Source organism: Danio rerio, chromosome 4 (genome assembly GCF_052040795.2).
Source record: "Danio rerio strain M-AB ecotype USA chromosome 4, GRCz13ab, whole genome shotgun sequence".
Lineage (NCBI taxonomy): Eukaryota > Metazoa > Chordata > Actinopteri > Cypriniformes > Danionidae > Danio > Danio rerio.
The window spans coordinates 72,347,422-72,362,500 of NC_141024.2; the positions used below are offsets into that span (position 1 = coordinate 72,347,422).

At 43.8% G+C, this 15,079-nt stretch overlaps 2 protein-coding genes across 6 annotated transcripts in view; one reads left to right on the top strand and one right to left on the bottom strand.

Annotated features, from left to right (window-relative positions):
* Positions 1–6,585, bottom strand: part of LOC141381826 (hepatic lectin) — a 55,314-nt gene extending 48,729 nt beyond the window's left edge. For 2 of the 5 annotated variants that reach the window (XM_088650660.1, XM_088650661.1), the window contains exon 1: positions 6,398–6,549. The gene's annotated coding sequence lies outside the window, so the exon portion shown is untranslated. Of the gene's footprint in view, positions 1–6,397 lie in introns of all 5 variants that reach the window. The other 3 variants (XR_015942621.1, XM_087250438.2, XM_087250440.2) reach the window with 3 other exon arrangements.
* Positions 1–15,079, top strand: part of zmp:0000001020 — a 44,216-nt gene that overhangs the window by 12,066 nt on the left and 17,071 nt on the right. The window contains 4 exon segments of the mRNA NM_001446874.1: positions 708–2,540; positions 8,094–8,267; positions 9,974–10,147; positions 10,249–10,422. Of these exon segments, the coding sequence (NP_001433803.1) occupies positions 708–2,540; positions 8,094–8,267; positions 9,974–10,147; positions 10,249–10,422 (2,355 nt within the window).

Genomic DNA, 15,079 nt, shown 5'->3' on the forward strand with positions numbered 1-15,079 from the left:
TTTGTGTTGCTCCGCAATAACGCTAGCTGGCAGTAGGTTATGTTACATCCCTCTGTGTCGAGTTTCTTCACTGGTGTTTTGTTTTTTCTGAATGCTACCTTAATGTACGAGGAGCTCAAATTAGAGGTGGGAACCGGCAGACGTGCAACAACTTTAATCATAAGGTAAACGCAAAACATCTGAAGCTCCTTCACGGGACTTGACAATTGTAAACACTCACTCCATCGGGCTCTCAGCACCGCCCACACTCGTCACAGGCACCAAGCCGACCACCAAGCGCTACGTGATGTGCGTCGTGTAGTTACATTTTTGAGAGGTGTACGTCACAGTGTGGGCTTTGCAAGCACGCGAAGGCTGGGCCAGACCTTACGCGTGCGCTTGATGCAGAAGTATAAATCAGCCTTTGTAAATAAACACATAAATGGATTTGCAATTGAACAGGTAGGTCTCCAGAGCTCCCCCTTAGAAAAGGGAGGACAAGGAGGAGATGGGGTGGAAGGGGGGATTCTTCCAAAACAAAGTTAGAGTAGTAGAGAGAAAGACTATCCATTTATAGTAGGCTTGGATCACTCTGATTGGATTATTACTGATTACAGATGTGAAGCCAGTCGTGTTCAATCATATCACATGCTCCTCTTGAAATTAGTTTGTGAAACTTCACTTATTGCCTGTCCAGTGTTCCTTCACTCTTGTTTGTGTTTCTGCAGTGTGGATAGGGATGATCAGACTAACACCCTGAAGCGGGTTTCTCGGCAACAAGTCGATCAACTACAGCAGGTCAAAGATGAGCATAAAGCCAGTATGAAGGACAAGTACGAGAGCTTATATGAGCCAGTCAAACTTCAAGACAACCAAACCCTCTTAAACAGCATCTACACACAGCTCTACATCATAGAAGGAGAGAGTGAATGGGTGAAGGATGAAGACTTCGAGAAAAGTCCTACAGCTCAGCAGTCACAAGACACTCTCATCTACTGCAATGACATCTTTAAAACCTCCAGTCAGGTAAAAGATGAAATAAGGGTCGTTCTAACTAAAGGCATCGCTGGGATTGGAAAAACCGTCTCCGTGCAGAAGTTCATTCTGGACTGGAGTGAAGGAAGAGCCAATCAGGATGTAGATTTCGTGTTTGTGCTTCCATTTCGAGAGCTGAACATGATTAAAGATCATCAGTACAGTCTTCACAGCCTGTTACGCGACTTTCATCCTAAACTTCAGAATCTGGACTCCAGGATCTATGAGCAGTGTCGAGTTGTGTTCATCTTCGATGGTCTGGATGAAAGCAGAATCACGCTGAACTTTTCAGACTGCGAGAAAGTGTGCGATGTGAACGAGTCTTCATGGGTTGGTGTGTTGACGTCGAACCTCATCAGAGGAGATCTGCTTCCCTCGGCTCTCATCTGGATCACCTCCAGAGCAGCAGCAGCCAGTCAGATCCCCTCCAAATACATCAACCGTGTGACAGAGATCCAGGGCTTTGATGAACCTCAGAAGAGGGAATATTTCACCAGGAGAATCGGCAACGAGGAGCAAGCCAACACGATCATCTCACACGTTCGAAAAGCAAGAAGCCTTCACATTATATGCCACATACCCGTCTTCTGCTGCATCTCCGCCACCGTTCTTGAAAACATAATCACACGAGGTTCCGAAATCCCTCAAAGTCTGACCGAAATGTACATCCACTTCCTGCTCATTCAGATCCACGTGAACAATCAGAAATATGAAGAGAGAGATCCTGAGAAAGTCCTGGAATCTAACAGAGGACTGATCGTTAAACTCGCTGAGCTGGCTTTCAGACAGCTGATGAAGGGTAATGTGATGTTCTACGAGGAGGACCTGACTGAGAGCAGCATGGATATAGATGCTGCGGTGTACTCGGGGATCTGCACTGCCTTCAAGCAGGAGCTTGTGATTCAGCAGAGGAAAGTCTACAGCTTCATCCACCTGAGCTTTCAGGAGTTTCTTGCTGCTTTTTATGCATTTTACTGCCATTTGACGAAGAACAGGAAGCCTCTGCAAGAGTTCCTCCGTGAGGAATATTCACAGCAGGATCGTAGGTCTCCGAGAAGCTTTTTGTATGAGCTGCTAACTTCAGCTGCTGATAAAACTCTCAAGAGTAAAAACGGACGGCTGGACCTCTTTCTGCGTTTCCTGCTTGGCATCTCGCTGGAGTCCAATCAAAGACTCCTCAAGGATCTACTGACACACACCGAGAGCAGCACGGACACCATCGGGGAGACGGCGCAGTACATTAAACAGAGAGTCAACTGCTATAATCTCTCAGCCGACAGGTCCATCAATCTGTTCCTCTGTCTGCTGGAGGTCAATGATCAGACTCTGTCCAAAGAGATTCAGGAGTTTATCCGGTCAGACAAACACTCGGAGGAGAAGCTGTCTCCGGTTCACTGCTCAGCAATAGCCCACATGATCCAGATGTCAGAGGAGGTGCTGGAGGAGTTTGAGCCTATAAAATACAACACATCCTATGAGGGGAGATGGAGACTGATCCCGGCAGTGCTGAACTGTAGAAAAGCTCTGTGAGTATCCAACGATCCTATCATACACCGTTTGCAATTTGACGACAGGTGCGACACGATCTAGTTTCAACGTGGTGCAGGTGTCAATTTCATTTCCTGTGCCACATAGTTTAAATGGCAAATGCCTTTGCGCACTGATTGGCAATAAGGTGTGTTATTGTGCATTGTTTCTATTTTGATGGAACTCAAATAGACTGTGCCATTGACTGAACACTGCTGTAACAGGGTGTCCGTGGGGTTGTAAAAGGTAGTAAATGAAATTAGCCAAAATTAAGAGCATTAAAAAGTAATAAACGTCATCTGACGAGGTAATGTAAGTGCAGGCCTTTCATTCATTCATACATTCAATCATTTTCTGCCGCTTTTCCGGGGCCGGGTCGCGGGGGCAGCAGTCTTAGGAGAGAACCCCAGACTTCCCTTTCCCCAGACACTTTCTCCAGCTTCTTCAGGGGGATCCTGAGGTGTTCCCAGGCCAGCCGAGAGACATACTTCCTCCAGCGTGTACTGGGTCTTCCCGGAGGCCTCCTCCCGCTAGGACATGCCTGGAACACCTCCCTGGGTAGGCGTCCAGGAGGCATTCATGCCCGAGCCACCTCAGCTGACTTCTCTCAATGTGGAGGAGCAGCTCTACTTCGAGCTCCTCCCGGGTGTCAGAGCTCCTCACCCAATTCATTTGAGTGCGCCCTGCCACCCTTCGAAGGAAGCTAAATTCGGCCGCTTGTATCTGAGATCTTGTCCTAACGGTCATGATCCAAAGCTCATGACTATAGGTGAGAGTAGGAACGTAGATTGACCGGTAAATCGAGAGCTTTGCCTTTCGGCTTAGCTCCTTCTTTACCACAACCGACCAGTACATCGACGGCATTACTGCTGCCACTGCACCAATCCGCCTGTCAATCTCACGCTCCATCCTTCCCTCACTCGTGAACAAAACCCAGAGGTACTTAAACTCCTCTACCAGGGATAAGGACTTTCCTTTAACCTAGAGATGGCAACCACCTTTTCCAGGTGGAGGCAGGCCTTTATTCTAAAATTTGCAGGGATTTACTTACACGTTGAAAGTAAGACCTGAGCGATATCATGTGGGGTGGTGTTCTTTCACGAATTAAATAAAAACATGGGGAAATGCAAGTTTTCGGACCTCTGGCTGGAGGACTCGATTTAAAGACTGGCTCAGGCCTGTTCCTGGCAACATCCGCGAGGCTTATTGCCGCGTCTGCAAGAAGACGATTATATAACCTGGCTTGCAAGTGCTTCACACAGCGTCTGCAGTTAAACACCGCGGTTAATCATGACACTTCTATCCATTTTTTTTTCTTACAATTGACAGCAAGAACAAACACAGAAGCGCAGTCTGATTGTCAAGCAGCAGCTAATTATGTTCAGAAGAATTTAAAACGCAGAATTTCATGAATTCATACCGTATTTCAAAAGTAAACATACTCTAATAGGTAGTGCAGTGTGTGGGTGAGAGGGGGGCAGTGTTTTGATGTGATCCGGTTATGTTGTGCTTCTGTGACTGCTTGTGTTGGTTGCTGTATGGTTAACAATTATGACAGTTAAAGTAACTAGGTTAATTTTGATTGGAATCGATTAAACAAAGTATTAATTATAATCTAATATTTTGGGTGTTTTTTGGTTTTGGGGTGGTAGCTTGGCAACAGAGCCGTGACGTCAACACTGATTTAATCGGCACAGTTCAGCATGGTTGTCTAACCGTGCCGAGAATTCCAGGTGTTGTCTGCAATATGTCATTCCATTTGGAAAGATTTTATTTACGCCACTACAGTTGCAGATCTAAGTCGTTCTGGTGTTTGAAGGTATTAAAAAAGGTAGTAAAAGGAGTTAAATTAAGTTCTGTATATACCCTGCGTAAACTCAATGTGCACATGTTGCTTATTACACACAGGGATGTGCAGCAGTGCACCAGTAGCACTGCGATTCGCTCCCTGTTGCATATGTAATCACAGCAGTGCTGATATACAGCAATATCGCAGTGCTATCAATGTGATGATGCACTTATACAACAGTTTGAAGGGGTAAGAGTGTAAAAAAACTTATGGCAGGAGTCTCACACTGCCAGCCCACAAGCCATTTATGCCCCCCTCCTCCTCCCTCTGGCCCACAACTGATGCCAAAAATATGAGATTCGACCCCCCCAAAGCATCTATTTTTATATCACTATCATTGTTGTGTAGTTGCATATAGCCACTTGGGGTTTTTAAGAATTGTATAAAAAATGTGCTTCAGTAAAATTTGTCAATTGTTTAAGTAAAAGTGAAATATATAAGTATATATATTAGATATAGAACGATATTGATAAGAACAATTGCCAGTAAATCTTATTTCTGCTGTTCTTGCGCTATCTGTTAAACTTTTGGTTAAGCAACAATTGAGTGGGACAGAATAATAATAATAATTCAAGCTGCAAGCAGCAATGAACGGGACCTCGCAGTTATAAGTACTTCCTGTTCCATGGTGAAGCACTGAGGTTCGTCATGCCGCCACGGACACGCCCTTGCTAGAGCTTTCAGATAACACCAACCAAATTTGGTGCTGATAAGATAAAATTTGTGGAAGTTTCCTGTTGCCAGCAGGTGGCGCTATGACTGTAACTGGTTATTGGCATGTAAACGTGTTCAGGTCAGGACTCTTATCACAAGTGTGGATTTTGAGGCAGATCGGACAATGAGTTATAACAACTTCCTGTTACGTAGAAGTTTGCGAGGTCGCCACGGACACGTCCTTCAACAAAATTTTTCAATCTAAATTTAACATCGCCGAGGCCTTTAGATGACAATAGACAATTTTGGTATTGATCGAAAAAAATCCCTAGGAGGAGTTAGTTAAAATACAATGCCTTGAAAAGGCAAAAATGCGACTTTTTCGGTGCAGGAAGTTTAAAATATCTGACTTCCTGTTGGGTTTGAGATTTCGCACCAGGTTGGTTTGCACTTTTTGTATGTTTTGACATGTTTGACGTGTGTGCCAATTTTCGCGCGTGTGCACGAATCGTAGCTTGGTGGCCAGTCCGTCAAAAGTGCATAGGTGGCGCCGTCGAGTCATTTTGCCACACCCACTTCCGAAACCTATAACAAATGTAAATTTTCGCCACTTCTGGGGCATGAGCAAAGTTTCGTGAGTTTTCGGGCTTGTTTAGACCCTCAAAATTGCGATTCATTACGCAGAAGAAGCGGAAGAATAATAATAAGAAACATAGCAATTCCAATAGGGCCTACCCACCGTTTCGGCGCTCTGCCTCTAATTATTTATATTAAATTGTAGTATTTTCATAACAATTTAAGCTACCTCTTCAATAAAAGTGCATCAATTACATCAGGTTTCCACTTTTTTGTTGTGCTTGTGTAACCCTGCCGGTCCTACTAGTATCGAACCGGCAACCTTCCGCATGGGAGTCGGTTGCTCTACCAAGGAGGCTAAAGACCATGCCCTCTAGCATCTGTCGCTAGAGCACCTTTAGAGGTCAGAGGAGTGAGGTTTACCTGCACAGCACTCACTAGCTGGCCTCCGTTACATTTGAATGTTAAAGCGGCCCCTCAGTTGAATTGTCAGTCACTGATATGACCCTCCGCCAATTTGAGTCTGAGACCCCTGATATATGATAACGTGTGAGGCACATCACACCAGTAGCACTGCGATTTGCTCCCTTTTGCATATGTAATCACAGCAGTGCTGATATACCGCAATATCACAGTGCAATCAGTGTGACATGCATTTATACAACAGTTTGAAGGAGTAAGTGTGTAAAAAAAAAATTGTTCCACCTCAGATTCACATTTAAAGTCGACCGCATGCTGTAGCTAATTCATAAATGTCACATTAAAACAAGTACTTACATTTTATTTCGTTGAATCATGTCGAGAACTGTAATGTCTTTGTGATGATAGCACAGAGGATTTTATTCACAGGTCAAGGTTTTAAAAGCAGAAACCAAAATCAATTCATCACCAAGAGCTCTGTCTGCTTGCTCTGAAAGAACTCTTGTTGTCTCATTGTTGCATCGGAGAACTCGCCAAACATTAACCCTATTGACCTTATTCTAAAATGCGGAAGTGCGCCTGTTTTCGCGATCGTCTTAGAACTTCCGATTCAGTCTCCTATGGGAGAAATGACTAGGAATAATAAACGGCAGAAAATGGCCAAACTACTTGTTCAACAAACAAATGTTTGCATGACTACACAGACCAAGTAGCATAATATAATAAGAAAATATTAAATTGCAACATCAAGCAGCGTAACGAGCAGTTGTTAACGTCAAAAAATTAATGGAAGTGAATGTGACCGGAAGTCGCGAGACAAAAAGATTCATATGGCAGCGCCCGCTCGTCGGCGGAGAATAAGGTGAATTAAAGCCAAAGTAAAGCAAACACTGGTTAAATACATCGACTGAGTGTGGTTTACCCTAATGTTTGTAATATATTAGCAATAGTTTTAAATGAAAAGGAAAATTATGTCTACTCTCAACAAATAAAGGAGGATTCCCTTTAGGGCTGCAACTATTGATTATTTTCATAATCGATTAATCTATTGATTATTTCTTCGATTCATCGATAAATCCACCGTGTTCACTCCACTCCGCTCTGAATTAAAGTGATTTTTTTATTAATCAAATGTTTTTGATTAATAAAAAAATCATAAATTATAAAATTCATTGCCAGCGCTTTTAGTATTGGATTTTTATTAATTTAACCGATTCGTTGTAGCAGCCCTATTTCCTGTTTTCTTCATTTCAATCCTACAGCCTTTATGGCTGATCACAGTCTCTGTCACCACCTGATGGCAGCACAATGTAGCTTGAACTATAAAGAGTTTTGAAATACAAAGCTAATATTATTAAAAACTACAGTTATTTGAATCAAATGTAATTTATTGGACAATAACAATTTGGAGATGCTGACAAAATCTATCAAAACAACAATGGCCAAGAGTTCATACAACATTCAATAAAAAGAGCTATACAACTGATTAATAGTCATCTGGAATGGCAAAGAAAGTGTTCTTGCAGGACTCCCAGAGTTAATCAAGATCCTTTGGATTCATCTTTAATGCCTCCTCCTTCATCTTACTCCAGACATGCTCAATAATGTTCATGTCTGTTGACTGGGCTGGCCAATCCTGGAGCACTCTTTGCTTTCAGGAGCTTTGATGTGGAGGCTGAAGTATGAGAAGGAGCGCTATCCTGCTGGAGAATGTGCCCTCTCCTGTGGTTCATAATGTAATGGGCAGCACAAATGTCTCGATACCTCAGGCTGTTGATGTTGCAGATCTCACGCACGGCCCAATGCTGCATATAATCCCAAACCATGAGTTTATCTTCACCAAACTTGACTTATTTCTGTGGGAATCTTGGCTTCCAGTAGGTCTTCTGCAGTATGTGTGAGGATTGGGATGCAGTTCAACAGATGATCCGTCAGAAAAATCCACCTTCTGCCACTTTTCCTAATGATCAACTAGAGGCCGAGTTGTTATTTGGTGCTCTTACGCCTGGGATCCGAAAATACCGATTGTATCTGTCTCTCTCCTCTCTTGTAGACTTACAGGATGCTGTCTGTCGGATGAGCACTGCGACTCTCTGTCTTCAGCTCTACAGTCAGCAAACTCCCATCTGATAGAGCTGGACATCAGTACCAACGACCTGCTGATATCAGGAGTGAGCCAGCTCTGTGATGCACTGAAGAGTTCACACTGCCAGCTGAGAATACTGAGGTCTGCGTTCATGTTCTCTCAGTCACTGTTCAGATTCATCGATGAATTTTGAAAGTTAAATCTTGTTGTGACATCAGGGAGTCAGTAGCGGAGCTTTATCAAGAAAGTGTCGATGGGTGGACTGCGGGTGTAATTTAAATACATAAATTTAGCTGAAATCTTACTTTAATGTATATTATATTAAACCAAACTGCACTTCTGTAGACTTCTAGATTTAGTCACTTATTTAACATTTTAAGGATCAAGCTAATTACAAGAGTGTTCATATTAGGGTGTGTTTACATTAATCTGATAAATAGATTGGCACAAAAAAACCAACTTACATCAGTTAGCCAAGTGCATGTGAGTGTATGGTTAAAAACTAGCCTAGATCCCCATCTGCTGGGACAAACTAGCCTAGCACATGCTATCTGATGTTTAAAACTAGCCTAGCCCTGCTGAAAAATCCAGCTGAAACCAGCCTAGGCTGGTTGGCTGGTTTTAGCTGGTTGACCAGCCTGGTTTTAGAGGGGTTTTGGCCACTTCCAGGCTGGTTTCCAGCCATTTCTAGCCTGGTCTTAGCTGGTCAGGCTGGAAAATGACCAGCTAAATCCAGCTAAAACCAGCTTGGCCTGGTTTAAGCTGGACATAGCTGATTTTAGCTCGTCATCTCCCAGCCTGACCAGCTAAGACCAGGCTGGAAATGGCTGGAAACCAGCCTGGAAATGGCCAAAACCACTCTAAAACCAGCCTAGTCGACCAGCTAAAACCAGTCAACCAGCCTAGGCTGGTTGAGGCTGTTTTTTTCAGTAGGGAGATCCCCATTTACTAGAAAAAACTAGCCCAGCACACACTATCTTCTGTTAAAAACTAGCCTAGATCCTCCTCTGCTAGAAAAACTACTCTAGCATACACTATCTGCTGTTAAAAACTAGCCTAGATACCAGTCTACTCGAAAAAACTAGCCTAGATCCCCTTCTACTTGGAAAAAATAGCCCTGCACACACTTTCTGCTGTTAAAAGCTAACCTAGATCCCCTTCTGCTTGAAAAAACTAGCCATGCAAACCCTATCTGCTGTTACAAACTAAGCTAGGTCCCAGTCTGCCAGGAAAAACTAGCCTAGATCCCCTTCTGGTAGAAAAACTAGCCAAGCACATGCTATTTGCTGTTAAAAACTAACCTAGATTCCCGTCTACTAGGAAAAACTAGCCTAGCACACGCTATCTGCTGTTAAAAACTAGCCCAGATCCCCTTCTGCTAGGAAAACCTAGCCTAGCCACTCTATCTGCTGTAAAAAACTAGCCTCGATCCCCATCTACTGAGAAAAACAAGCCTAGCACACGCTATCTGCTGTTAAAAACTAGCATAGATGCCTGTCTTCTAGGAAAAACTAACCTAGCACACGCTATCTACTGTTAAAAACTAGCTTAGATCCCCGTATACTAGGAAAAACTAACCTAGCACACGCTAGCTGCTGTTAAAAAGTAGCCTGAATTCCCTTCTGCCTAAAGTGCCATTTGCTGTTCAAATCTGGCCAATAGCGTGTCTGCTTCTAAAATCAAGCCTTGTCTGCTGTTAAATACTAGCGTACATCCCCTTCTGCTTGGAAAAACTAGCCTAGCATACGCTATCTGCTGTTAAAAACTAGTCTAGCAGATCATTTGCTTTTAAAAATTAGCTTAGAGTGAAGTTGCTCAAAACTAGCCTTGTGTCACCCCTGTTATAGACTTGCTGGATGTCGTCTGTCTGATCAGGACTGTAAGAGCTTGTCTTCAGTTCTACAATTCCCAAATTCCCCTCTGAGAGAGCTGGACCTGAGTAACAATGACCTGCAGGAATCAAAGTTGGAGCTACTCTGCGCTGGACTGGAGGATTCACACTGTCAGCTGAACACACTGAGGTTTGACGTTCACATTTACCATGCTCAATTATGTGTATTGTTTTTATATATCTATGGCTATCATTTCCCCCTGTGTTTATTGTAATGTGTCTATGTTACAGACTTTCTGGATGTTGTCTCTCTGATAAGCACTGTGGAACTCTGGCTTCAGCTCTACAATCATCAAACTCTTGCCTGAGAGAGCTGGAGCTGAGTAACAATGACGTGCAGGATTCAGGAGTGAAGCTGCTCTCCGCTGCACTGAAGAGTTCACACTGTCAGCTGAACACACTGAGGTCTGTCTATTACATATTCACCAAATTCAGACTCCTAACAAAATTCCCCCATTGTGCTTGAACTGAACTCAATTTTTCCTATGTGCAAAAAAAAATTGTCACAGTTTTGTCTAAATCTGTGTTATGGCACAGATATGGGGTCACCTTTATAGACACCCCCAAGTTTGGGTAAAGTCATTTCCAGGGGATACAGAGTTGATTTGGGGGGGTATTTGGTTGAGTGAGCGACGTGTCTGAGTAGGGGCGTGTGCGCGTGAGATGTATCTGAAGAGCGGTGGGGGTGAGTTGCGCGAGGCAAACTGGAAGAGCGGTGGGGGTGAGTTGCGTGTGTTGTACCTGAAGAGCTGGGATGCGGTGGAGAGGGGTGTGCGACATATTTAAGGACCGGGCTCTCATCCAGGTCATGTGGTCTCTTATCCAGGTACTTACTAGTCTCAGCCATGCTTGGCTTCAGTAAGAAACCAGTCTTGAGTGACATGGTGATATGGCAGTGGCAAATTTAATGCTGCGTTCACACCAGACGCGGAACACGCGTCAAGCACGAGTGAATAGACATCCTGCGGCGCGATACGCGCGAATGAAGCGAATGACGCGAATAGCGCTGAATTGAGCGTTTGACACGTTTAACGAGCGTTTCGCGTGAATCTCTCGAGTTCGAAATTCTGAACTTCAGCGGAGATTCGCGCCACGTTAACCAATCAGAAGCTTGCTCTTGTGGGGGCGTGATTGTGAACTCGAACCTGTTGATGGTGTCCCGGGGCAAATCCTCCAGGCGACACCGACAACAAGTCATCAAACTGGGCTTGGCTCAGTCTGAGGCACCGCTGAAAGCCTCCGTCATCCAGGTTCAGTTTCTGGAGTTTATGAGCTCACAGAGCTGGATGCACCTCTGAAAGGATGTAGTGGACTCAGACACGGCCCTAAACGTATCGACGCTGTTTTTCAGCCTTCCTACAGCACATAAACACTGTTATTTTCTTCATAAAATCCATGTTAGCCATTTAGCTATGAAGCTAGAGTCACCGGGAAGACAGAAGCCCTGCCCGTCACGCGAATCCGCGTCTGTTTTGATGTGAATTTGACACGCGAATGAAGCGGATTTGATGGGCGAATGAAGCGAGTAAACTCAAATGTTCACGCGGCAATTTACGTGCGAATAGCGCGATTTATCCGCGCGTTCCGAGTCTGGTGTGAACGCAGCATGAGGCACAGCTGTGCCTTTGTCTCTATGTAGGTCTGGGAGACTCTGTCAGACTGATTGGATCTATGAGCTTGAATGAAACTACAATGCTATTGAGATCAGGGCCAGTCTTAAGCCTGGTTTATACTTCCGCGTCAGGTGACCGGCGTAACCCACGGCGCATGCAACGCGCGTGGCTGTGCATTTATACTTCTGCGCGCTGTCTCTGTTGGTCTGCATTAACACTTCCGAAACGCTAGTGGGCAGTGAGGTGTAAATGTTCCTCTGTGTCGAGTTTCTTCACTGCTTATTTGTTTTCCTGAACACTTCCGGGATGTACAAGTGGCTCAAACTCGCTCATTTTGAGGCAGGAACCGGCGGACGTGCAACAATTTTAACTATTAGGTAAACACAACACAAAACTTTCCATCAGGAGCTCCTTCCTGGGACTCCACACTTGTAAACAATCGCTCCATCAGGCTCGCACCATTCACGCGGCTCTCGGTCCCGCCCAGACTCGTCAGCGCTACCAAGCCGACCAATCACAGAGCTTGCGCTACGCGTTGTTGCGACGTGTAGTTAATTTTTTTGAGAGGTGCACGTCAGCGACGCCGATGGCCACTGCGAAGGGCTATGCGTCAACGCCGTAGCATACGCCGACGTTTGAAGCAGAAGTATAAATCAGCCTTTACTCTTCTACCTCACTTGTGTGTTTGTTTAGATTTGTCTCTACCACTGTCTTTCACAGCCTCCTACGTTGTATATAAAATACAGCACAGCACCGCGCTAGATAGATATGGATGACTGCAGTACAACCTGCAAATTCCTAATAAAGGATCCTGTGTGGCTCTGTTTGAAAATCAGACAGCAGCATCTGGTTGCAAAACGAAGCTCAGAATCAGTTTAAGAGGAAGTGGCAATGCCTCCCGAATTTGCAAAGCATTGATTTATTGTCCAAACTCTAGTGACTATACATATCATCTAGACACATTAAAGTTATGTCTTTGGACAGAAAATATTGTACCATCAGTCATTTTGAATCTTGTTTTTAACTATCTGGTTTGACTAATAAGCAGTGGTGGAAAGAGCACTGAAAAATCATACTCAAGTAAAAGTAGCACTACTTGCCTAAAAATGTAGTGTAAGCAAAGCTAAAGTATCTACTGTAAATATTACTCAAATATGAGTGAAAAGACCTTTTAAAAGTACTCATGAGTAGTGAGTAGTGTTAGTACTACACTGTAAAAAGCTGGTGCACATCTAATTTGTGCATGTGTGTGTAAACGTAACAGTTACGGCCCAAACTCAAAACTGGCTCGAATAACAAAAACATTCAAGGTTTGAGGCGGACATATGGAGGACACAGACGTTTGAATGGTTAAATTGACGTTCCGTCAATATGTTTAAGTTTAAAAGTTTTCAAAAGACAAAACAGTAACAAAAATCAAGTAGACAGGTAGGGCAGCTAAGGTAAACAGGTCTCCGACTATACTGTTTTAAATGGACGGATCTTACCTGAACTCCTGTGCAAGGAATAAAAATAGGTGAGTCTTCCGGGCTTTACCTTCGCTAAACTAAATAAATAACAAAACGTGACTATGAAAAATAAACCCCTACCTGCTACAAAACACAGTATCAAAATAAACAAACTAGTTAACACATTACGAACTAAGAATCGAAAGATTAACAGGAACAAAACACTAAATGGAGCGGCATCTGGATGAATGATCGCTGGCCTTGCGGAGCACCGCCAGCCAGACCGCCTGAGCGCAAGCCACCACCGAGCTGAGGGAGGGCGAGAGACTGCAAGACAGAGAGAGAGACAGAGACGCCATTGCTGTCAGCCTTATATAGTGGGAATCCCCAGTGACGTCACGGGCATCATCCAATCCTGTATAACCCGGGTGAAACACTCCTCCTAGAACTCGATCGCAAGCACAAACCGGCAATAAATAAATCGATTACATAACACAGACCCACGTAACAGTAACATTCTGTAGTGCGTTTAGTTATTGCAGGCACACAACGTCATAAGACGTTAATATTAGATTAGATTTAGGTTGTGATGTCAGGTGATCGCAATTCAATGTCTAGCCAGCGTCTAAAGACAACGTTATTTTGATGTCCAATAATGACGTTGATATTTGGTTTATTTTAGGTTGTTAGAAAGTGGCCAAAATCCAACATCTTAAACCAACGTCGTGCTGACATCAAATGCTGACATTTGTTCCTCAGGTATGGCGACTAAAATCCAGCATCTAATAGACGTCATAGTGGTAACGTCCACACAACGTCAAGCTGTAACATCATTAGACGTTGATATTTGGTTGGTTTTAGGTTGGACGTTGGACTTTGACGTTGGTCTGACGATGAGTTCAACCTGATTTTCCTTTCCAAACAAAATGCAATGTCTATAACGTTAGGGTAAAACGTCAATCTAACGTCATGTTGATGTCTTGTGACTGCTGGGTGTTTAAGACCGTTGCGGTCATCCTACAGTAAACATCCGCCATCTTCTCATCAGTGACATCAAGGGCGTAGATATGGCATGGACGGAGGGGACGTGTCCCCACCAATATCCACCAATTACTGAAATGTCTTTACCAAAAATGTAATCGACTTCAAAATAAAACAATGCTCCGTCAACCCTTAGTACCATACTAGTGCGCAAAGGGTTAAAGTCAAGCTTGCTATGAGTTTACGATAATACTGTTAATCAATGCTGTGCAATTAAAGGAAATTCAGTTTCGATTTGGCCTCCATGATTGTGAAACACAATAATTCGAATAAACTTGCGTCACACACATCTCTAAATTTCTCTTCATTCATACCTCCTCAAAGCCAGCAGTAAAATCATGTAAACTGACTTTTGCAGCATAGAACATGATTCATAAACTGTTATTTGTATTGTTGTTTATTTTATATTATTTATAGTACTTTATTCATGTTTTAAAGGCGCAAAAACTATTTGCGCTATGCATCTTTAGGGATGTATGTCCCCTCCATTGTCAAGAGCGAATCTACGCCCTTGAGCGACGTGCATCTAAACAGCCTCTGGGTCAATGCTTGTAAAGATTTTGGACATCTTCTTGGGCACTTTCAACGCTTCCAAACAGTTTGCTGCGATTAATAATCGCCCATGTCTTGAGGTTGTTCATTATGATGTGATTTATCTCCTATGTGGGATTTGATTGGACAGGAATTACAGGACTTATTTTTCTAATCCACATTGACAAGACCTACTCTCACCTATGGTCATTAGCTTTGGATCATGACCGAAAGGACAAGATCTCGGATACAAGCGGCCGAAATGTAGGGTGGCAGGCCGCACTCTTATGGACAGGGTGAGGAGCTCTGAAACCCTGGAGGAGCTCTGAGTAGAGCCGCTGCTCCTTCACATCGAGAGAAGTCAGCTGAGGTGGCTTGGGCATCTGTTTCGGATGCCTCCTGGACGCCTACCTAGGGAGGTGTTCCAGG